At 42.0% G+C, this 24,429-nt stretch overlaps 1 protein-coding gene across 1 annotated transcript in view; it reads right to left on the reverse strand.

Moving 5' to 3' along the window:
* Window positions 1-24,429, reverse strand: part of MED14 (mediator complex subunit 14) — a 90,859-nt gene that overhangs the window by 14,605 nt on the left and 51,825 nt on the right. Inside the window, exons 17-24 of the mRNA XM_049767146.1 lie at window positions 16,274-16,434; window positions 16,046-16,192; window positions 10,501-10,592; window positions 9,040-9,192; window positions 7,900-8,169; window positions 5,808-5,945; window positions 3,789-3,900; window positions 956-1,087 (exon numbers count right to left, since the gene is read on the reverse strand). Of these exons, the coding sequence (XP_049623103.1) occupies window positions 956-1,087; window positions 3,789-3,900; window positions 5,808-5,945; window positions 7,900-8,169; window positions 9,040-9,192; window positions 10,501-10,592; window positions 16,046-16,192; window positions 16,274-16,434 (1,205 nt within the window). The remainder of the gene's footprint in view (window positions 1-955; window positions 1,088-3,788; window positions 3,901-5,807; window positions 5,946-7,899; window positions 8,170-9,039; window positions 9,193-10,500; window positions 10,593-16,045; window positions 16,193-16,273; window positions 16,435-24,429) is intronic.

The raw sequence follows: 24,429 nt of genomic DNA on the forward strand, positions 1-24,429 counted from the left end.
GAAGAATAATCATGAATATGATCAGAGATGACACTATTTTCATTGTGAGAAAAATGGAAAGACTCTAAGCACACAGTAATTAAAACAATGGTATGTCCGGATGTGGAAATGCTAAGAAAGGCATTTAAAGTAGAATGGTGTAGAGTTTTACTGACAAAAATGTTCCTGTTACTATTCATAGCAAATCCCAGTTACAGCGCAGCTACAAAAACCATTCTTTTCTCCTTCCTCCTTCAGTGTTGGGGAAATGAATGCAGGGCCTCCCGCATGGAAGGCAAGTGCTCCATAGCTAAGCTCCATTCCATCCCTGGCTGTAGAAGCTCTTTCTGGCATGATCTTTATGATATATTGAGTGAAAAAAATTTAGGCACCAAAGATCGTGTACAGTGTAGTATGTTACCATGTGTGTCAAGAAAGGAAAGCACGCTTATATCTTTGCGGGTATCTATGTCAAACATTTCTGCAAGAACACAACATAAAATGAATAGCCTGATGCTTCTGCCAAGAGAAGCTAGGTGGGTGGTGGCATAAAGAACCTGTTTCATGGGCTAACACTTTTATTATTAGTCTATTTGAATCAACTCAAAACAGTTTAGTTCAAACGTGAAAAACTTAAGTCTCTAAGCAATGTGAGGGCCATCCTGGGGAGGGGGTGTCCCTATCTATTTCAGGAGTAGGGAGGCGAGTGTACTGGGCAGAATGTGAGCAACAGCAATGCAATCAGACAGGCCAGCAGGGGGCGTGAGGCATGAAAAGCAAGGCAGAGTGGGAAGAGCCAGCATCCAAAGCAGACAGACTGATTACATGGCGGACCCTTGCAGGGGGTGGACTAGAACATATGATTTCTTTAGCTAGGTCCCTCATATCCAAGCAGTCATTTTGCACTTAGAACATCACTGGAGGAAAAATTATTTTCATACTTGGACGTTTTCACAAATTCCATGTGTGGACTCACCATGTGGACTAGCAAAACTGGCCCCTGGTCCTATTGAGATTCCATGCGAGGATGGGGGAGGAGTTGGTACAAATGACGCTGGTGATGGGGCTCTCAAAGCCCCACTGGGGGAGCTGGCAGCATGCAGATTGCCTAATAAAGGAAAATAATTATAGATGACCTTCAGGACAAATGCTATGTCCTGAACCCCAAAAGACCCCAAGTTAAGGCTCTCTATAGACTAAAGAAACAAGTTAGTAAAGCTCCCATAAAAACTGCAAAGAAAAACTGGATCAATTTCACTATTGAAAAAAGAGATTAATTCCATGTGACCTAAAGTCAGCCCTTAAAAGAATCAGATTGGTCTGGTTTGTAGGGGATCAAACTGGGGCTTGCTACATATAAGGCAAGCAATTTAACCCCTGTACTATCTGTCTGGTTGAATGGTCTGCTTCTTAAAGTATACCCAGTGGATTAGTCCATTCAACCAAGAGATGTTAAAATGTCAAATTCATGCCAAGCACTGATGATGCAGTAGCTAACAAGAGACAAAAATTCCTACTCTTGTGGCGAGCTCATACTCTAGCACAGTGAGACACAAACAAATATGTTAGTGATATGAACAAAAAAGGGTGGGGGAATAAGATAGGAATAATGCAGTGGTAGAGGTGTGTGTGGTTCTTTATATAAAAAAACAAGTGAACGGGGCCTTTGGTTGAGACATGGAGAATGCAAAGGCTAAGGGCATTAATATATTTCAGACAAATACAAGAGTTAATGCAAAGGCCTCGAAGGTTGCAGCAGTTATTAACAGGTTATTAACAGTTATTAACAGCCAGCGTGGCTGGGGTAACAAAAGCAAGTTACTGGGGGGGGAGTGGGTGACAAGGCCAGAGAAGGGGAGGATGGTGGGAATATGCCAGATCACATGGGATTTATAGGTCACTCTAAGGACTAAGGGCTTACCCTAAACAAAACTGCAGGCTTTAAAGCAGAGTCGGCACTTCTATTCTAGAAAGAGCACTCTAGCTGCTGTGTGAACAACTTGACTACAGGGCAACCAGTTAGGGGCGCAGCAATAATCCACGTGAGATGGTTAGTGACCTGAGCGAGAATAAAGGCTGAGATGGTGGAAAATGATTTGATTCTGGATAAGTTATGAAGACAGAACTGAGAATATAAGGTAACTGAATGAATATGGATGGGAAAGAAGGAAGACTCCAATATAATTCATTCTAACACTTTGGGTGCAAGTAGTAGGGAAGAACACCCATCTACTGAAGGAGGGTATCTGTTGCAAAAACAGCAGAGGAGAAGGGAGACTTGGTTAGGAGAGTTCGTACTTTCAGCCATGTGGAGGTTCTGATATAGAGCTGGAAAATACAGAACTTGGGTTCAGAGAAGAGGCCTAGATGGGAGACATAAAAAACTGTAGACAAGAGCTTAAAGCCGGTAATTTAGTCACAAGATATTAGTTTTATTTTAGGATTCAATAATCAATATTAAATCAATAATTTTAGGATGCAATAATCCTAAAGTAATTTTTAATTTCTAGGATATGAAGATAGAAATCAAAAATTATTTTACGATTATTAAAGAGGAAATTATGGCCACCAACACTATAAATAAAACATTCAGACACTAATTTTTTTGTTTTGGGGCCACACCCAGTGGTGCTCTGGGGTTACTCCTGACTCTGCTCAAATCTCCTGGCAGGATTCGGAGAACCATATGGATGCTGGGGATTGAACCTAGGTCAGCTGTGTGCATAGCAAATCTCTATCCACTGTGCAACTATTTTTCTTTAGCAGGTTTCAAATTCTCTGCTACTTATTATAAGATGATTTAACATTTTTTCTTTTCTTTCTTTTTTTTTTGTTTTTTTTTTTTTGGGACACACCCGTTTGGTGCTCAGGGTTTACTCCCGGCTAAGCGCTCAGAAATTGCCCCTGGCTTGGGGGGACCATATGGGACGCCGGGGGATCGAACCACAGACCTTCCTTGGCTAGCGCTTGCAAGGCAGACACCTTACCTCTAGCGCCACCTCACCGGCCCCACATTTTTTATTTTCTAAAACACCTAATATGATGCCTGACACTCAATATATATGTTCACTGGCTTAACCCGAGTGGGACTTTCACATATTTAGCTGTGTGACTTGAGCAAGTGCTGGAACTTCTCCAGGTCACAGATTTTTTAATATAAAATAGGGATAATAAGACACACGGTCATAGGACTGCTATGGGGGATTAAATAGGTAAAATGCTCCGAATAGGGTTTGGTACACTGTAGGCACTATATTGTTGTCTACTATTACACAACTGGTGTGGTTGTTTTCTACACAAGTCTGCAGAAATAGCTGGTGGATAGGACTCAACCAACAGACCTTTGTTTATTACCTCTGACATGGATCATACTGTGATTTCTTGGAGTCCAGCTCTTAATCTAATGCTGAGTGACAATGCCACTGCTAAATCCAAGCTTTCTAGAGTGCTCTTGAACCACCAATACTGATTTCACAAGCCTGCCATAACAAACGAATTGCAAGTATCTAAATGGCAACTATCTAGCCTCAGACTAGAAAAGAAATGACTTTTCTTGGGGGGGGGGGGTGTCACACCAGCGGCGCTCAGGGGTTCATTTTGGATGCCGGGGATAGAAACTGGGTCAGCCACGTGCAAGGCAAACATCCTACAGCTGTGCTATCTCTTTGGCCCTAGAAAAGGAATGACTTCTGAAGTTTACAGTGATGTGCATTGTGCTTCTGTGTGTGTTTGTGTGAGTGTGTGTGTGTGCATGTGCACATATGTTTTTGGGATCTGAAAGTTAAGCACAAGAAAAAGTACTGACTTACCAGGAGACTGAGTATGCATCATAGAGGGAGATTGGTTAACCGCACTATGATACGATGTAGGAGGCGAAGTAAGAGGATAAGCGCCAGAAGATCCGGGTTGCTTGGGGTATGGCTAAGAAGAAAAGGAAGTGTTGATAAAAATGTCCAACCAAGTATAGCAGGAGTGGGGCTTTCTGCAATAAATAACTAGAGAGCAAACATGGATAGATTTGCTAGTTAGCAAACAGGACTAAACCTGCGTAAAATACACATCAATGAAACTAGTCTTTAAACACTCCGTGATTTCCAGACTGTTTTAAAATAGCAATCATTCCACGATAACTTTTCAGTGCTAATGCTTAAGTGACAAAGATGTTCTCTGTCCATTTTAGTGACTTTATCACTGATTTAGCTATCCCATTTATCTGCCACTACAGTAATTATTTTCTTCCCCCCACTCTCCACTTCAGTAATTTTAAGACATTTTCCCCACATATTAACATTTTTAAAACAATGTGTCTTTCACTCACACTTCAAAGCATGTCATGGTTACTAGATCTTTTCTTAGCAGACACAAACAATGGTGCAACTCATGTGTAGGAAAGAGTTTTAGCCAGTTAAATATGGGAGTTCAACCTACTCACCTTTCCTACTCTAGACAACGTTATACTGTTATTCTTTCTAGTCTTATTTTTTTGGTGGGTGGGATGGTTGGGGCTACACCTGGCAGTGTTCACACTGTACTACTGGCTCTGTGCTTAGATCACTCTTTGTAGGGTTGGAGGATCAACTGTGGTACCAGGATTGAACTCAGGCAGGCTGCTAGACCTTACCTGCTGTACTGTATCTCTGGCTCCCATCTAGTCCTTTTTTTCAAACCAAGGCACAAATCAGAGAGTAAAACTAATCTTACACAGTTCGTTGAATTACCAACAATGTAACTACCACAAACATAGATCAAAATACTGAAGAACATTACCAGAGACAATCTCACACCACCTCCAAATCTTCATCACCTCTACATAAATAAGGGCTATCTGACTTCCATCATTCACTCAAGCTTGGCTTTATCTGCATTTCATAGAAATACTGATTGTACTCATTACTGTCTGGCTTCTTTACTATGGTAGCAAAATTAACCACAGTGACAGGACATTTTTTTTTCATTTACGTGGGGGGTCTATCATAGTCATTCTAGAGTTGTTACACATTTGAGTTGCTTACAATTTTGGAGTCAGTAATGTTACTCTGAGAATTCTTGTTTTTGATTGCATTTCTGATGTACCAAAATCCAACAGTAGAACCATTAAATTGATAGGCATGTACCACATTAAGCTTTGGCATCCTGGAACGCTACTAACCACAAGGTACTAGTAGCATTCTTCACACCCACCAATAGGAAATGAGAGATTTAATTGCTTCTAATAACAAATGTTATCCAGGATTACTCATTTTTCTCACTTTTAATGGTGCTGGGGATTGAACCATAGGTCTTGGGAAGCCAGTGCTCAACCACTGTGGTTTTAGTTTGTTCCTGTGATGCCAAAGGATGTGGAATAGTCTTTCTATGGCTCCTGGCCACTAGTGGCCATCCTCTTTTGTGATCCCAGTAGCACTTTTGTGTGTGTGTGTGTGTGTTTAGGGTGCACACAGCTGTACTCAGGGCTTACTCCTGGTTCTGTACTCAGAGATCACTCCTAGAAAGGATTAGGGGACCAAATGGAGGTGCAGGGACTTGAGCCTAGATTGACTCCATGCAAGGCAAGTGCCGTACCTGTTGTACTTTCTCTTGGGCCCTGCTAATAGCAATTTTAAATGCACAAGTCTCAGGTTAATGTTACTTATGTGCTCACGGCTTTTTTTTGAACTACTTACTCTTCATCACTGAAAGCCTCCCCTCTCTGTCACTATTTTCTCATATGGATTCCTTGGAATCTTCTGCCCATCAAGGATCTCCTCACCTTTCAATAAAGCCCAGACCCCCATTGACTATTATGTTCCCCAAGTGTGATACTGTGGAGTTCTTTAGCTAGACATCACCTGTTGCTGGGGTGGTTGGAGCTGAGAGATTAAAGAATCCATCATATCTCCTCCTACAGGAGAAGGGGGATTATCATCTTCATTGACAGATCTTCTTCGAGCATCCTGATTGCTGTCAACAAACATATTCAGGAATGTCTAGGGACAGAAACAGATTCAACTGAGATGACTTTTTCCAACTTCGGGAAGAGACTCTCCAGCACTTAGAACATTTTAACAGGGAGAAAATATCCCGCTGTGCTCTGAAAGGGAAGTTTGATACATGGTTTCTAGTGTTCAGACACCTTGGAAGACAGCCAGGGAGGCTTGGAAGGAAAAAAATATTAAAGAGTTCTCTTTAATTTTCTGCCACCAAATAGCAACATTTAAGTTTTAAAAATCTTATCAATCAGATTAATGTAACTAAAACTTGGAAGAATTCCATCCTGGAACCTCTAATAGGCCAGGTCAAATATTTTTATTAACCTCTGATCCAAGCAGGGGGTGGGATTACATTGTAATACTGTATGGTGGCCAAATAAGTACCTTCAGTGACTTGGAAATTTGCCAAATTGGTGTGAGTTTTTTTCTTTTGGCAATGCTGAGGATCAATCCACACACCAGTAAAAATGTTCCAAAAAAGGAAAAGGGACAAGTGCCCAGGAAGGAATCATGACTGAACTAGATCAGACCTTCACATCAATGATAGAGACTTTTTTTTTCTTTTTGGTTTTTGGGCCACACCTGGCGGCGTTCAGGGGTTACTCCTGGCTCTGTGGCCTGGATACCAGGATTCGAACCACCATCTGTCCTGGATTAGCTACATGCAAGGCAAATGCCCTACCGATGTGCTATCTTTTGGGCCCCTGATACAGACTTTTTTGTTTTGTTTTGGGGTCACACCCGGCATAGCTCAGGGTTTGCTCCTGGCTCTATGCTCAGAAATCACCCCTGGCAGTCACAGGGGACCATATGGGATGCCAGGATTTGAACCACCGTCTTTCTGCATGAAAAACAAATGCCTTACCTCCATGCCATCTCTCGGGCCCCAATACAGACTATTTTTAAAGCTCCCTAGAGTCGGGGGATAGCACGGTGGTTAGGGAACATGCCTGGCATGTCTCCCCATCTGGGATTAAATCCAGATACCACATGTCCTCCAGTATCATTGGATGTGATCCTAGGAAGCATCACAGTCTCAGGCCCTTAAGCTGAACAGACAAACTTGGTTGGTTAAGAATCGCTGGTGGAGCCCCCAGAGCTCCTGAGGCACTACTGGGGAGTCATGCAAGTCCTTAAAGTTCCAAATAGCAAACATGACTCTTCAGTATGTCCCATGCTTCCTAGAGTAAGGAAACGAAAGCCTTTGTTTTTTATCCCCCCCGCCCCCGGCTCCACATGTATGTTATTTATACATACAGGCACAAGACTTTTGGTGGCGATTGGGCTATATCCACCAGTGCTCAAGGGCGTTCCTAGTTTTGTGTTCATGTGGTGGGGGACCATATGCAGAGCTGGGGGTTAGAACAGGATCAGTGGGATGTAAGGCAAGCGCCTTAATCCATTTTACCTCTTCAGTCCAGGGATAACACTTATCACAGCTCTGGGACCAGAACTCTTCCCTTACACCCCACTGACTCCAGCACTATATTAAATCCCCTGAGCACCACCAGGGGTCACTCCTGAGCAGAGTCAAATATGGTCTCTAAGCATCACTCACTGTGCCCCCCCCAAAAAAATCTCCACCAATGCAGAAGAACCCCTAACTCTTTCTGAATGAAACTGCAGAGATGATGCATTAATACAGAAATGTACTGAACACAAATTGGTCACCATTCCCCATTACTTCCACCTCAAAGGAACTGCTTTAGACAGCATAGAAAATTTTTTTTGGTTTTTTGGGCCACACCCATTTGATGCTCAGGGGTTATTCCTGGCTAAGCGCTCAGAAATTGCCCCTGGCTTGGGGGGACCATATGGGACACCGGGGGATCGAACCGTGGTCCTTTCCTTGGCTAGCGCTTGCAAGGCAGACACCTTGCCTCTAGCGCCACCTCGCCGGCCCCCAGCATAGAAATTTTTACCCATGCTTATAACACTACAGTCTGTTTACCTTTAGTCCTGGTGCAGGGTAAAAACCTTCAACTAGCTTGCTATTATCAAAAAGACTATAAGCACCGTCCCGGATTGCCACAACACCTCGACTTCGGCAGTAGATATCAATGCAATACATGTTCCTAAAGGCCAGTCTGATGTGCGTGGAGGACTGTGGCAGAATGGAGAAGCACTGGTATGCAGTGTTGGTTCTATGGGTTAAGCCCAACATCGGCACAGTGGGGAGTTTGTTGATGGCATTTAACGGAGCCTGAGTATCAAATAGTACCTGTAAGAAACAGAGAGTGTGAGAGCAACCGGTGTCTATCCAGAAACTTCAGAATTTTTGACATCTGTTAAATAGAAACTGTCACAAAAATGTCCTTCTGGCACATCCCCAACAACTTTTCTTTGAAGGGAATTCAAAGCATCACTAAGTACATTTGGAAAAAAAGAAATTCTCCAAGAAGAGTATAAGATTAAGAAAAGAATAACTGGGCCCGGAGAGATAGCACAGTGGTGTTTGCCTTGCAAGCAGCCGATCCAGGACCAAAGGTGGTTGGTTCGAATCCCAGTGTCCCATATGGTCCCCCGTGCCTGCCAGGAGCTATTTCTGAGCAGACAGCCAGGAGTAACCCCTGAGCACCGCTGGGTGTGACCCCCCCCCAAAAAAAAAGAATAACTAACACAGGGGGCCTGAGTGACAGCACAGCAGTAAGGCGTTTGCCTTGAACGCAACCAACACAGGACGTATGGCGGTTCAAATACTGGCATCCCATATGATCCCTTGAGCCTGCCAGGGGCAATTTCTGAGCACAGAGCCAGGAATAACCCCTAAGTGCCACTGGTGTGACCCAAAAACAAAACAAACAGGATAACAGATCCAGCATCTTAAAACTTAGTTAAATTGGGCCAGAGCGATAGCACAGGGTAGGGCCATTTGCCTTGCACGAGGCTGATCCAAGACGGACCTAGGTTGGATCCCCAGCATCCCATATAGTCCCTCAAGCGAGGAGTAACCCCTGAGTGTCACTGGGAGTGGCTCAAAAAAAAAAACAAAATAAAACAAATAAACAAAAAACACTAGTTAAATCCAGATGCTTTGAGTGTTACATCAGCACCAGCACAAACTCTTATCACAAGCAATGAATAAACTTACCTGTAGCAACTGAACCACATTTGGTGTTTTGTTGAACATTTCTTGAAGCTGATGGAGAATGGTATTGTGACAATTACTGCAACCTGAGTTTGGACCAACAGTTCCCAAAGAAATGTGAAATTTCTGATGTATAGAATTCCACTGGATACTAATCTAAATGGAAAAAACAACATTTATTCAGAAACCAAGAAAGAAAAGACTCAAGTATAAAATAATGTTTAAACATTAAGACAAAATACCAAAGAACTACAGGAGATCTGTTCTGAAAGGTTTAGTGAGTAGTCCATTGAAACTAAAGACAAAGAGAAAATCCTCTACTAAATACAACACAGGAAGTTCTGAAGAAGATATTTTTGGTGGTGCTAGGAATTGAACTCTACAGCTAAACTATAACTCTGGCCCCTAAAGAAAAAATTTTAAATGAAACATTATTGGAAAATCATAGTTAGAATCTATTTTCCATTTTGAGTTGCCTTCTCAGTGAGCATATCATAAAGAGAAAGGTCCCAGCAGATATCTTCAGTTTATAAATTTTAAAAATACTTCAAGTCATTTCTGATGTCATTTGTTGTAGAAGAGTCTCAAGAGAATCTAGCTAGCTGAAATTTTATACTAAATTTCTAGGACTTTACATATTGGATAAGGGAAAAGTAAGTATAAAATATGTGGAATTAGATTAAATATGTGGAATCAAGTTTAACAATGCTAATTAATAGTCATGTGCCCCAAAGCATAGACATTTAAACCATATTTAAAACTGCTCATAATCGGGCCTGGAGAGATAGCACAGCGGTGTTAGCCTTGCAAGCAGCCGATCCAGGACCAAAGGTGGTTGGATCAAATCCCGGTGTCCCATATGGTCCCCCATGCCTGCCAGGAGCTATTTCTGAGCAGACAGCCAAGAGTGACCCCTGAGCACTGCCGGGTGTGGCCCAAAAACCAAAAAAAAAAAAAACTGCTTATAATCTTCATTACAGTTACCATGTTTTCAGTGAAGAAAAATATATAAACACTAAAAGTTTCTGCCCCATGCACATATCCATTCAAAGAGTATGTACAGGGGCTGGAGAGATAGCATGGAGGTAAGGCATTTGCCTCTCATGCAGAAGGTCATCGGTTTGAATCCCGGCGTCCCATATGGTCCCCCGTGCTTGCTAAGAGCAACTTCTGAGCATGGAGCCAGGAGTAACTCCTGAGCAACTGCCGGGTGAGACCCAAAAACCAAAACAAAAAAAAAACAAAAAAAAAACAAAGAGTATGTACCGGTTTGTTTTTAATTTTAAAGAATTAAGCATTATAGTATACTCTACTTCTCAGCAAAGTACTTAAAACTTACTATTGTACCTCTAATTTTTACTTAAGCCTTCGATCATTTCAAGGCAATATTTTATAATTTTGAATTCTTGATTTTTTAAATGACTTATGTGAGCAACTTCAATTTTAATTAACTGACAAACTTACTGAGCTTCCCTTGGTGGTCCCATAACACAAGATAAGCTTTCGGTAATTATATATACGAACTTCTGAGAAGATATTTAGATGAGCCGGTATGTCTATACAAATAGAAAAAAAAATAAAGATTATACACGCGAAATGTTAAAATAGATATGTGAAAAAGGTCATTTTTGGCATCATATGCCTTAGTAGAAAAGTTTCCAGATACATAACTTAGTTAAGAAGAAATGGACTAGGCATGTGGCTCAGTGGTAAAGCAGATGATTTGCATGCATGAAATCTGAGTTTGATTCTGGGCACCACACAGTCGTCCCCCCCCCAGCACTGTCAGGGTTGCCTCTCTCCACCTCCCACAAAAATAAAAACAAAGGTGGCGAGGATGTGGTATGAAAGGAACTCTCATCCACTGCTGGTGGGAATGCCCCCTAGTCCAACATCTATGGAGAAAAGTCTGGAGAGTGCTCAAAGAACTCAGAATTGAGCTGCCATTTGACCCAGCAATTGCTCTTCTAGGCATATACCCCCAAGATGGAAGGACATTCATTCCAAAATATGTATGCACCCCACTATTTATTGCAGCACTCAGTATAATAGCCAAATCTTGGAACCAACCTCGATGTCCAACAACAGATGAATGGATCATTAAGATGTGGTACATATACACAATGGAATATTACATGGCAGTCAGAAATGATACAATCACAGACTTTGCAGCAACGTGGATGGACCTAGATCATGTTATGTTAAACGAAGTAAGTCAGAAGACAAAAGATAAACACAGAATGGTAGCACTATTCTGAAACACCTAGAACACATATTTTATACACAACTAATACCTAACAATCAAATTACAGGGTTCAACAGGGTAGAAACTCCGAACACTGTAATAGTCAACATAGACGTGGGAGCAGTGTCCAAAATACATGAAAAAGGAACAACGCAAACTCTTGACTACACATACCACAAAGAAAACAGCAACAACAGAAACGGCAGCATAGAGAGAACAGGTATGTAATCAGACTTCTACAACAAAGGTCCACAATAACCCCTTAGAGTTCGTATACAGGAACACAAGTATAGAACACCAAGGGAAATCACGGACTGCAATGGCAACATACCATAACACTACCTTTTAATGCCTTTATCTTACTATACTTTAAATAACCTCTCAGCTTTTCTGTACACAGGTGCCCTTGGATACAAAGGGCGAACAAACTAAGGTGGCAACTCGGGATACCACACGGGATACCATACCTTGCTTGCACTACGAGATGGCCACAAGAAAACTCTTTAACATACACTTTATCTCTAGGTAATACCTTCATTTAGGAATTGAAGCACGAGACCAGTCAGACCACTGAAGCAGTACCTGGGACGTACAGACTTAAACTACAGGCTCTATTCTTCAAACACATTCAATCAAACCAGCATTCCCTTGCTATTCTCTCCTCTCTTCTCACTACCTTTTTTTTTCTATTCTGCGCATAACTTTTTTCCCTTTCTCTCCCCCTTTTCTCTCTAAGGTATTTTCTCTTTTCTCTCCCTTCAAACCCTTCCCATATACCTTCCCCTTTCCCCCCTACGGAAATCCAACTATCCCTTCACCCCTCAATCCCATCCAGATCTCCCACCATATTAAAACTCTTCACCCCCAGTCCTTATTCTATTAGGCATCAAGATCGACCCCCTACCCAACGAACCAATACCCAGCACCCAGGCGAGAGGACACCCAGATAAACCCACACCTCGTCTCCTGAAAGAAAAGACAGCCAACTCCCCTGTGGACTCACGCTTCGAGGCCCTCCCTACCAACTCCCCCTAACGCGGACTACTCCTTGAAACCGGGCCTAGATCCAAAAGTATCGCCAATGCAAGAACTCTTCCAAGACCTCCCTGCCGCAAATTTTTACCAATCTGAAGGTCAGGGGGTGGGTTAGGAAGATGCCTGGGAACCCACACATCACAAGAAAAACCCAAAAGACAATGGGAAAAACTGTACTTCCAACATAGGCATAAGACCTGTAATACACCATCTCTTTACCTTCCCTCCCCCAAATGTAAGGTAATCTTTTGCACCACTTCGGTCCCTTAAAAATTTCGCTAACTCATTTTATTTCTTTTTTTTTAATTTATTTATTTATCTTTTTTAAATGTTCGTCCTACATATATATTTGTGAGCACATACATTTTTAATTCCCCTTTTTTTTTCTCTCTTCGTTTTTTGGTATGTGACCTGTGTCTGTTATCTCATCAGTCCACAAACGAATACACAGACATTATAATGTAGCACCACTTCCCTCTGCAAAGGCACACTAAGTAAAGGGGAAATATTACATATAAAAAAAAAGAGCTCTTATCTACTAGAGATAGGAACTCATAGTTGTTTAAAATATAGGGATATCTCCTGCCTTGAAAATATGTCATGTGGAATCAAATTAGACCTCAGGTGATTAGATACCATTCATCCAGCCTTGAACCCTTGATCCCCGACATAGAAACGGCACAGCTCTTCACAACAGCTGCAGGAAACAAACTCCATCCGGGACGGCCTTAATACGACGAGACCAACAACAAGGCCCAGCTCTAACATGATATCCTGACAACGAGGAAAATGCGAACATCTTGACCTTAGAGCAGATTAGCCTACCTTACCAACTAACGACAAGACAAAAACAGAAGTCGTGGCACCCTTTGGTAGGTCCAAAAGCCAAGATCGGGATTTACAGATGACTGGCTGCTAGATCCACGACCAGACTGTATACATCTTGGGTCCAATAAAAAAGCCCTAGTTTAGGGTTTGAACTATGACCTGCACAATAATCATGATCCCCAGTCCCAAAGGTCCGGCAGAGACAATAGTAACGGAATGGGGCTTTTGGAAGCACAAAGAAAGACGCTATCCTAGGTGCCACCCTAGGTTCAGTGCAAAGACCAAGATCACCAACCACAGAAGATGGACTAAAATGACACTGAGGTAACAGAACCGCTAGAATCACAAAGACTGACTTCATCATAAGTCCCACCTCAGGATCTGTGCAGATACTGAGACATCTAAACACAGAGCAGAAGTCTTCCACACACCAAAAAAAAAAGAAAAAAAAAACAACGGGAAAATAAAGGATCCTGAGCAAAGTCTAGAGTTGATCCCATGACAGTATGCTCCAAGGACGGAGAAACCCCATATCTCTTAGGCCAAGTGAATTCTCTTTCGAATGACCCCAATATTTACTGTGCCAGGGCAGGAGGGAAAAAACAAAAATACAAAAAGCACAAAACTTTGGTTATTTTTTATATAAATATATATATTACCTTCATTTATTATTGTTATTATTATTTTTGATTTACCAATCTATTTTGGTCGATTTCTCTGTTTGGGTGTAATTATTGAAAGTGTAGTCCCCAATTATACTTTTTTTTTCCTCTTCCTTTCTTCTCTTTCGTTATGTGCTATGCCATGTTTCTCAATTCAAGACCATGGCGTGATTTTTGTTTGTCTGTTTTTGTTTTTGTTTCTTTTTTCTATTTGTTTGTTTGTTTTGTCTGCTCTGTGTGGTGCTTGTCGATATAGCTGGAGCCCTCACTGGATATTTGACACTTCTTTTGGTACTAGTGGAGTGTTTCACCTTCTTTTTCTCCATCTCCCAAATTGATGATGAGAGCCTTTAGAAGGACTCCGCCCAATTTCGGGGTATTAGACTCTTATCCCAGTTTATTACTTTTCTCTCCTTCAAACAAAACCACACAACTTGAACTAGGTAGTCCTGACTCCAGTTAGAGGGGGAAATAAGGGAGGCATCAAGACCAAACAGGTGCAAGACTACTAAGTAGTGGGTTAGATACAGAGGGGACCACATATTCTAGCCGCCCTGGGGTGAGGGAAAAGGAAAAGGGAGGTAGGACAGAAACGGAGGTGTAGGGAGGACAATTTGGCGATGGGAATCCCCCCTAATTTTATGTAAATATGTACCTAAAATATTATTGTCAACAATATGTAAGCCACTATGATCAAAATAAAAATTTATATTAAAAAAATTAAAAAAATAAAATAAATAAAAAAATTTTTTTTTTTTTTTTTTTGGTTTTTGGGCCACACCCTGTGAGGCTCAGGGGTTACTCCTGGCTATGCGCTCAGAAGTTGCTCCTGGCTTCTTGGGGGACCATATGGGACGCCGGGGGATCGAACCGCGGTCCGTCCTAGGTTAGCGCAGGCAAGGCAGGCACCTTACCTCCAGCGCCACCGCCCGGCCCCATAAATAAAAAAATTAAAAAAGAAAAAAAAATAAAAACAAAGGAAAACAACAGCATACTTAGGTTTCTAGTTCCATCATTTCTATAAAGGGTGCTAAGGCAGAAAAAGGGTTATATTGGGGGAGCTTCCAATTCCAGCCCTGCCATGACTAGCTATAAGATCTTCAGCAGATTTCTTAGTCTCTATGAATTCTTCATTTGAAAAATGAGATAACACCTACCACATAGATGCAAACTATTATATTATGTATCACATAACCAACTTATATGTTATATATTGTTTTAAAATATGTGGCAGATCTGAGGGCCAAAGAGAACACAGAGGTTAAGGTGGTTGCCTTGTACCTGACCAACCCATGTTCGATCCTTGGCACTATAGTGGATGCCCAAAGCCCTATTGGAAGCGATTTCTGAATACAGAGCACTACAGGGTATGGTGAAAACCCCACATTCCTACCCCCAATGTGGCCAAACTTCTGGATCCCTAAGAAATTTAATAGGGACTGACTCTGAGAAAAGAAAACTGGAGTCTGAGGTACATAGGAAACTGATTTTTCATTATACATACTTTAGTTTTTATTCATTCTTTTGGGGGGGTCATATCTGGTGATCCTCAGGGCTTACTGCTTGCTGAGTAAGGAAGGGGTCATTCTTGGCAAGGTTTGGAGGAACCTTTGTAGAGGCAGGGTGTGAATCCTATAGTATCTCTCGGGCCTGAGTTACTTTTTACAACTGGCCATGCCCAGAGTAGCTAGGGGGCTGATTGTCATAGCCGGTGGTGCTAAGGAGAGGGCCATCGATTCTAGGGATGAACTTAGGATCTCATGTATTTAAGACATGTGCTCAAGCCAGGTTCCTGTGTTACTTATTGAATTTTTAGATTTTTAGCCTACTTGACGATACAAAGGGCTTGGCTCTGCCAGTGGTAATTCCTTGTGGAGCTCAGAGGACTATATAGGATGTTGGGGATCAAACCCAAGTCAGCCACATATTAGGTAAGTGCCCTACACACTCTGGCCCGTAACATCACTTTAAAGTTAAAAAGATTTTTAATAATATACAGATCTTCTTTTCTTTTTCTTTTTTGTTTTTGGGCCACACTCGGCAACACTCAGGGGTTACTCTGGGCTCTGTGCTGAGAAATTATTCCTGACAGGAGTAATTGGGGACCATATGGGATACTGGGACTCAAACATGGGTTAGCTGCAAGCAAGGCAAATGCCCTACCTGCTGTGCTATTCTAGCCCTATGTACAGATTTTCTTTAGTTAAAAAAGGAAGATTATTAAGATGATTACATATACCTGGTAGAGACCGTGCAAATTCCAGCACACACTCGTATAATCGTGCAATGCTATTCCAGTCATTAAGGAACATTTCAACCACTTTTCGACCACCAACAGGTTCTGACAGCAGGTTTTCATACGTCAGATAAACATGCCGGGAAGATCCTACAGAATTAAAAGAAAAGAAAATTAGCAAACCAAAAGAAGTTCAAAAGCACGCAAAAACATGGTGTGGGATTATCTCACCTTGCTCCCTGGTAGAGGTGCCATTCAGTGGACAATTTGCAAACACTAACTCTGCCACCCAGGTGCGGTTATTTCGACCTTGTAATCGGAAAGTGCAATCGAGCAGAGAGCGGTCCAAAGCCTTTTGGGTTTCCTCACTGACACCTTTACAGGCAGGAATTCTAAAGAAGAAACAGTTTATGAAGCACGCTTCGCATCACAGAAAGTCAAGAACACAATCTGGGGGTACATTAGTACTGCAGTTAAAACTTTACAACTATGGGCCCGGAGAGATAGCACAGCGGCGTTTGCCTTGCAAACAGCCGGTCCAGGACCAAAGGTGGTTGGTTCGAATCCCGGTGTCCCATATGGTCCCCCGTGCCTGCCAGGAGCTATTTCTGAGCAGATAGCCAGGAGTGACCCCTGAGCACCGCCGGGTGTGACCAAAAAAAGCCAAAAAAAAAAAAACTTTACAACTAGGCACCTTCTGCAAAGCAGTTGGCATATTTCACAGCAAATCGCAACATTTGACCCATTGCCACCAAGTCAACAGAGATTAGGATTCCTTTGAACAAAGTGGCTTCTTCTCATTTGTAATCTTTTATCCTAGAAAAAGAATACAATGTCTTGGCTGCTGCCAGTCTCACTCAGGACAGCTCGGCTCCAAAGCCCGAGTGTGGACTTCTTTCCTTCCACTTTTCCTATGTGTTACTAGAGCATACTATTTTTCCTTCCTTCCTTCCTTCCTTCCTTCCTTCCTTCCTTCCTTCCTTCCTTCCTTCCTTCCTTCCTTCCTTCCTTCTTTCTCTCTCTCTCTCTCTTTCTTCTTCCTTCCTTCTTTCCTTCCTTCCTTCCTTCCTTCCTTCCTTCCTTCCTTCCTTCCTTCCTTCCTTCCTTGTTTGTTTGTTTCTTTGTTTCTTTGTTTCATTGTTTCATTGTTTCTTTCTTTCTTTCTCTCTCTCTCTCTTTCCTTCCTTCCTTCCTCCCTCCCTCCCTCCCTCCTTTCCTTCCTTCCTTCCTTCCTTCCTTCTTTCTTTCTTTCTTTCTTTCTTTCTTTCTCTCTCTCTTTCTTTCTTCTTCCTTCCTTCTTTCCTTCCTTCCTTCCTTCCTTCCTTCTTTGTTTGTTTCTTTGTTTCATTGTTTCATTCTTTCTTTCTTTCTTTCTTTCTTTCTTTCTTTCTTTCTTTCTTTCTTTCTTTCTTTCTTTCTTTCTTTCTTTCTCTCTCTCTCTCTTTCCTTCCTTCCTTCCTTCCTTCCTTCCTTCCTTCCTTCCTTCCTTCCCTCCTTCCTTCCTTCCTCCCTCCCTCCCTCCCTCCCTCCCTCCTTCCTTCCTTCCTTTCTTTCTTTCTTTCTTTCTTTCCGTCCCAAATTACCATTACTATCCTGGAAAACAGAAACCAAGACCTTAATTTCTTCAGAGTGAAAACGAAGGACCATTTATAAAATCTACCTAGAAAGTTCTCAGAAAAAGCTAAGGGTTTGGAACAAATTATTTGTGCAAGAACTCCTTGAAATGAGGCTGAAATAACAGTAAGAACAAGATTTTGGGAATCAGGGACTTACTTATACTCTATTGGGTAAGTCAAACATAAAAATCTTCAAATTTCAATTCACAACTATACAATGAAAAAGTTTACCTTAAGGGCCATTGATTTAAGAGATTGAAAAAAGACATGTAAAGCACTTAAAGGGTTGATAAAGTTGGTTGATATGTTAGGTCCCCTGGGGAGGGAAACCAAATCTAATTACTGAATTTCACGACTAGATTGATTCATTTATCCTGACTCCACTGTAGAGGTAATACTCATCATGGTGAAACTTAATGAATATCAACTCATATAACTGACACTTTTGTTTATCACAAATATAGAAAGAATGGGTTTATTAACTTTTATGTCTAACATACTGTTCATTACCTACAGGTCTGCCCATAAATAGGTACCAGACCACAGGTGTGAAAAGACTAAAAATGCAGTATGAGCAATCTGCTTGCAGTTGTATGGACTATCTGATTTGTCACAAACATTATGAGATGATATGTTTTTGCTATTGAATTATTTTAGAAATGGATGGATGAAATGAGATAATTTCTTTACCACACTCAAAGATCAGGCGTTACTCCTGGCTCTATGGCCAGGAATCACTCCCGGCTTGGGGATTATGTGGGGGTGGCAGGGATTGAACCTCGGTTGGCCACATGCAAGGCAAGTGTCCTACCTGATGTGCTATTGCTCCAGCTCCCATTAATGAGATATTATTTCATTACAGGGAAAATAGTTAGTTCTCAAACTTGGTATAACTATTAACATCTTGGACTTTGAAATATAGGATTTTATCAACAACTCTGAAATACAAGCCTCTTTTTCATTTTAAAATTGACACAACACCAATTAACAAGACTATGTTCAAAGGGTACAATTTCCCAAGAATGTAGCACATAGAATATGGTGTCATTATTTTGACAATAGCAGCACTCGAGACTGAAAATGACTCAGAAATCATTCCTGGCAGGGTTGGGGAACCATATGGGATGCTGGAGATCGAACCTGGGTTAGTCACCTGCAAGGCAAATGTCCTACCCACTATGCTAACAGAGGAGTGATTTCTGACTGCAGCACCAGGAGTACCTGAGTACCGCTGAGTATTACCCCTTTCCCGCCAAAAAAGAAAAAAGAAAACATAGCCAGCATGCTTTGAAGTAAGAATAAAAGTGTCGGGGCCGGCGTGGTGGCGCTAGAGGTAAGGTGTCTGCCTGCCAGTGCTAGCCTAGGACGGACCGTGGTTCGATCCCCCGGCATCCCATATGGTCCCCCAAGCCAGGAGTGACTTCTGAGTGTATAGCCAGGAGAAACCCCTGAGCATCACCGGGTGTGGCCCAAAAACCATAAAAAAAAGAAAAAGAAAAAAGAAGAATAAAAGTGTCCTTTGCAGTTACTCTATCAGTGACACTGTGCTACTGTCTTAATCTGTGATAGATACTGGGCTCTGCTTCCAGATATGTAAAATGCTTATTTGCTTTTTTATATTTCTAAATATAATATTACTATATTATTAATTACTAAATAATTATTAATATAATTATACGTTTAATCCTTCCCCTGCATGATCAGGTAGGGGGAGAAAGAGGAAAAGAAAAGTTCTCGCAAAGGAAACATGAAACCATTATTACCAATTCAAGATAGAGTAAAACAGTATTATCATCTCCCCAAATTAAGAATTGAGGGACCGGAGATAGCATGGAGATAAGGCATTTGCCTTGCATCCAGAAGGTCAGTGGTTCGAGTCCTGGCATCCCATATGGTCCTCCGAGCCTGCCAGGAGTGATTTCTGAGCATAGAGCCAGGAGTAACCCCTGAGCACTGCCGGGTGTGACCCAACCCCCCCAAAAAAAGAACTGAGAAAGATAATTCCTGAAGAACAAGGAAGGAAGGCTTACTGAAACCACCCACTCAAAATGATTTGTCAAACTACACAGCTACTCCTGACTGACCAGTCTACAATTCCAAGTACTGAATGAACTTAAACTTGGCCTAGGGCTGGGTGCACTGGGGCATTCCCCAGCATTTGACATCCCTGAGACCAACCAACAGTGGAGGGAGAGCACTAAAAGGACTGGTAAAAGCACAGCTATGCCTATAAGCCAAGCCAAGAGATTTCTATGAAGTCTCTAAGTACACACACATGCAGGACTGAGTCACACAACTAAATAAGCTGAGCCACTCAACTGCGGGGGAGTGCTAGTGGGGAAGAAGAAATGCTTATGTATTATTTGTATAAATTACAAGAGTCCAAGAAACACAATGGACAGGATGAAAAAGCCTTGTAGGCGTGGGATAGGAGTGCGTTACTCTAAGATGGGCAGTTGGCTGAAGACTATTGAATCTGTAGGCAGAAGCAGGTTCCTGCAGCATGGCCATGTAGCGTAGGCTACATGAATTCTGTCAGGGACATGTTGAGAGGGTCTGGTCAGTAGATTTTCAAGGAGCTAGGTTGCATAAGAACAGAAGATATTTTTAGCAAAAAGGAGAAAGATGTGCTCATTTTCCAGCACTGAAGTGTCAGTGCCAATTCCCACTGAATATTAATATATCTAGAACTAAAAGATTAAAAGAGTTTTTGAGGATAACTACATTAGAGCAATTATATACTAATTAGATCTAGACTGGATTTTAATTTAATAAAATTATGCTTAGGCATTTTGTTGTCTGCTTGCCCCTTCTTTCCTTCCTTCCTTTCTTCCTCCTTCCTTCCCTCCCCGCCTCCCTATCTATTCAGTCCTGTTTCTTAATTTCTTTAAATTTACTATCATGCTAAACATGTTCCAGACAAACCTCTTTAATTTATCCATGAAAGTTATCTTTTTCTTCTAAGTCTAAAATAAAGCAAACAAGAACCAGGATATAGTACTTTTTCTTTTTCAATGGCATTAAGCTGGAGCCCATGACTTCACATGTGCGGCTCTACTCATTAGGTACACTCTCAGACCATGGCAAAAATTTATTTATTTATTTTTGTTTTTTGGGCCACACCCGTTTCATGCTCAGGGGTTACTCCTGGCTAAGCGCTCAGAAATCGACCCTGGCTTGGGGGGACCATATGGGACACCAGGGGATCGAACCGCGATCCTTCCTTGGCTAGCGCTTGCAAGGCAGATAGATACCTTACCTCTAGCACCACCTCTCCGGCCCCACAAAGATTTATTTTTTTAAAAAGTAAGAAATAAAATAAAACTAAATAAAATAAAATAAACATTGTACTACAAATAAATGCAGAATGAAGCTAAAAATGAAAGCACATCTTTCCAAAGTCAAACTATTTGGAGGGCTGGGACGATGGCTTCGTAGCCTAAGCTCTAGCCTTCTAAGTGTGACACAGCTAATTCCCCCCCCCCCCCCACCCAGTGCTGCTCCGCACATGCCTGGAAGCTCTGCTGGCTTTGATACCTGGTGTTGCAATTCCCAGTGCACCTTGACCAAAGTGTGTATGTGTGAGCACTGCCAACAAAAGACATGCAAGTACTGCAGCCATGAAGCCATGACTCCCCCCAACACACACCGTCTTCACAAGCACCACAGATTAAGGAGACGGAGTGACATACCTGGCAAAGAGCCTAGAAAGACAGCACAGGGGCTGCAGGGACTTTCCTTGCACACAGGCAACCCTGCACCAAATAAGGTCCACTGAGCAACACAGGGAGTGACTCTTGAGCTCTAGTGGGTGTGGCCCAATGCCCCTACCCACCCAAACACCACCCACAAAAAGGATCGTGGCTGTGTGTGATACTTGGTCATCACAACATTGGAGAGGAAATGATGGGAGGGGAGGGGATAGGTGGGAGAATTAATACATTTTCAAACTTTTCAAAATTGCACAAATATAACTAAAAGTTAAAATATCAAATGGTACTAGGGCTGGAGATATAGCTCTGCAGATAGGGCGTTTGCCCTGTACATGGCTGACCCAGGTTTGGTCTTCAGAATCCCATACTGTCACCTGAACACCGCTACCCCTGAGCACTATCAGGTATTGCCCCCCCCCCCCAAACTAAACAAAACAGAACCCACCAAAAATCAAGTGCTAACCTGAAACCAACATTTGCAGAAGCTTCTGTATCTCAAAGGAAATAGTGACTAGGATACAAAGGCTACCCCATGAATGGGAGAAACTTTTCACCCAATACTCATCAGCTAAGGGATATAAAAGGCGCTGATTGAACTTTATAAGAAAAAAACCCAATCAAAAAATGGGGAGAAGAAATGAACAGACATTTCCTCAAAGAAAAAATACTGATGTCCAAAGCACATGAAAAAAAAATGTTCCTCATCACTGATCATCAGGGAGATGCAAATCAAAACAATAATTGGGGATCATCTCACACCAGAGACTAGCACACATCACAAAAAAATAAGACCAGTGCTGGCGTGGATGTGGGAAGAAAGGGACTCTCATTCACTGCTGGTGGGAATGCAGACTGGTCCAGACTTTTTGGGAAAACAATATGGACATTCCTCAAAAAGCTAGAAATTGAGCTTCCATATGACCCAGCAATACCACTCCCAGGGATATACCCCAGGAACACAGAAGAACAATACAAATAAAAAACACAATGCACAGTGCATTCCTATGTTCATCATAGCGTTGGCTTACAACTTAAAATTTGGTCCCACCCAAAACAGAAGATTTCTCCAATTTAGCATGTATCAAGCAAACCTGGACAGGACTTACTCAGGATAGTGCTTCTGTTCTTACTCCCCTGCTCGGGGGTGGTCTCAGTACTCAATAAAAACTGCAGTCTGGCATGCAGCTTGCTCTCTTAACTAGATTGCTACTTGGCTACACGTTATTTCATTCTCAGCTTTGTTTGTATTATTTTCTGCTGTGACCCTTGTTCCAGACCCACTTTCCCTGGGTCAAAATATGGCATTTGGGACCAATATAGCACAGCACTATTTACAATAGCCAGAATCTGGAAACAACCCAGGTGACTGATAACAGATGAGAGGTTAAAGAAACTCTGGTACATCTACACAATCTATGCAGCCATTAGAAAAAAAGGAAGTCATGAAATTTGCTTATACGTAGATGAACATGGAGACTATTACACTGAGTGAAATGAGTGAGAGGGAATGGGATAGACATAAAATCATCTTACTCATTTGTGGGATATAAGAAAAACAAGAGATAGTATGGTGATAATACAGAGATTATCGAGACAAAGGTCAGGAGGTCAAGTCCAGGATAGAAAGCTCACCCCAAAGAGTGGTTGAGTGTAGGGTGAGTGTAGAGAAGGACAATGATAGTTAGAACTGATCACTCTGGACAAGAACTTGGTGCTGAAAGTGGAGAAGCAAACAAGGAACCCCTCCATTAACAACAGTGCAAACCAATGTCAAAAAGGAAACAGAGGAGGGAAAGAGAGAGGGAGAGAGAAGCAATTAGCCTGCCCTAGAGCAAGGCAGGGGTGGAGGGTGGGAGGGAAACAGTGACCAAAAGAATGCATTGGTGAATGATGGTGTACATTGATGACTGAAATCCAACAATGAACAATTTTGTAACTGTGGTGCTTAAAAAAGCAATTAAAAATTAATTATAGAGGCCAGAGAGATAGCACAGTGGTAGGGCATTTGCCTTGCAAGCGGCTGACTTGGGACGGACCCGGGTTCAATCTCTGGCAAACCATATGGTCCTCCGAGCCTGCCAGGAACAATTTCTGAACACAGAACCAGGAGTAAGCACTGAGCACTAACAGGTGTGGCCCCAAAACCAAAAAATTTAATTATATATATTTTAACCAAAAGATATAACAAAAAACACCCTGTATTTTAGGCAGGAATAATTAAAATCTAAGGTAATTAGTTTTCATTTATCCCAATTGTCTTACATTCCCCTACTGATTTCCATTGAAATACCAGCTCTCACATTCCTAAAAACTTCTGTGGAAATAGCATTAAGACAAATAGGAAGGCAAGCTATTCTAGTTCTTGTAACACAATGGTGGAGCACATACAATTTGCTCGTCCATTCCAGCTGTACAGAAACAAACTGCTTCCCAAGTAATAAAAGGACAGCATGGCTAGATCAAGTGCAGCACTGCCATGCCTTTGCTAATAGAAGAAAGGACATAAAACTAAGTCATCTTTGCTACCTTCTCATCTCACCTTCAACACCAACCTTACCTCCATCCTTGGAACCCCCTAAGAACCTATAGCACTTCCCTGATTCAGTGTGAACATTGATATGAACATTGGGGGTGGTATGGGGGTGGTTAGTTGGGCTAGACCCAGGACACTCAGGAGTTACTCTTGGCAGGCTCGGGGGAACCATATGGAATGAATCAGGGTTGGTCACATTCAATGCAAATGCTCTACCCAATCTATTATTGCTCTAAGCCTTTGGTGTGAACATTTCTGCAACTGGTTTCAACACTGTAGTCATGCTTCTCTCTCATCTATTCTCCATGTTGCTAGATGGTAAGCTTTCAAATTGATAGCCATTCAGAATGATACCCATTTTTGCTTAAAATCACCCAATGGCTTCTCAGTGCTGCACACAGTCTCAGCTCCTTATGGACACTTACAAAGGTACATAGGATCCAACCCCATCTGGCTTCCAACTCTCAGCCCCACTCCTGTACCCACGCAGATCTTTCAGGGCAGCAATGCAGGCCTCTATATTCC

This window comes from Suncus etruscus, chromosome X (genome assembly GCF_024139225.1).
Source record: "Suncus etruscus isolate mSunEtr1 chromosome X, mSunEtr1.pri.cur, whole genome shotgun sequence".
Lineage (NCBI taxonomy): Eukaryota > Metazoa > Chordata > Mammalia > Eulipotyphla > Soricidae > Suncus > Suncus etruscus.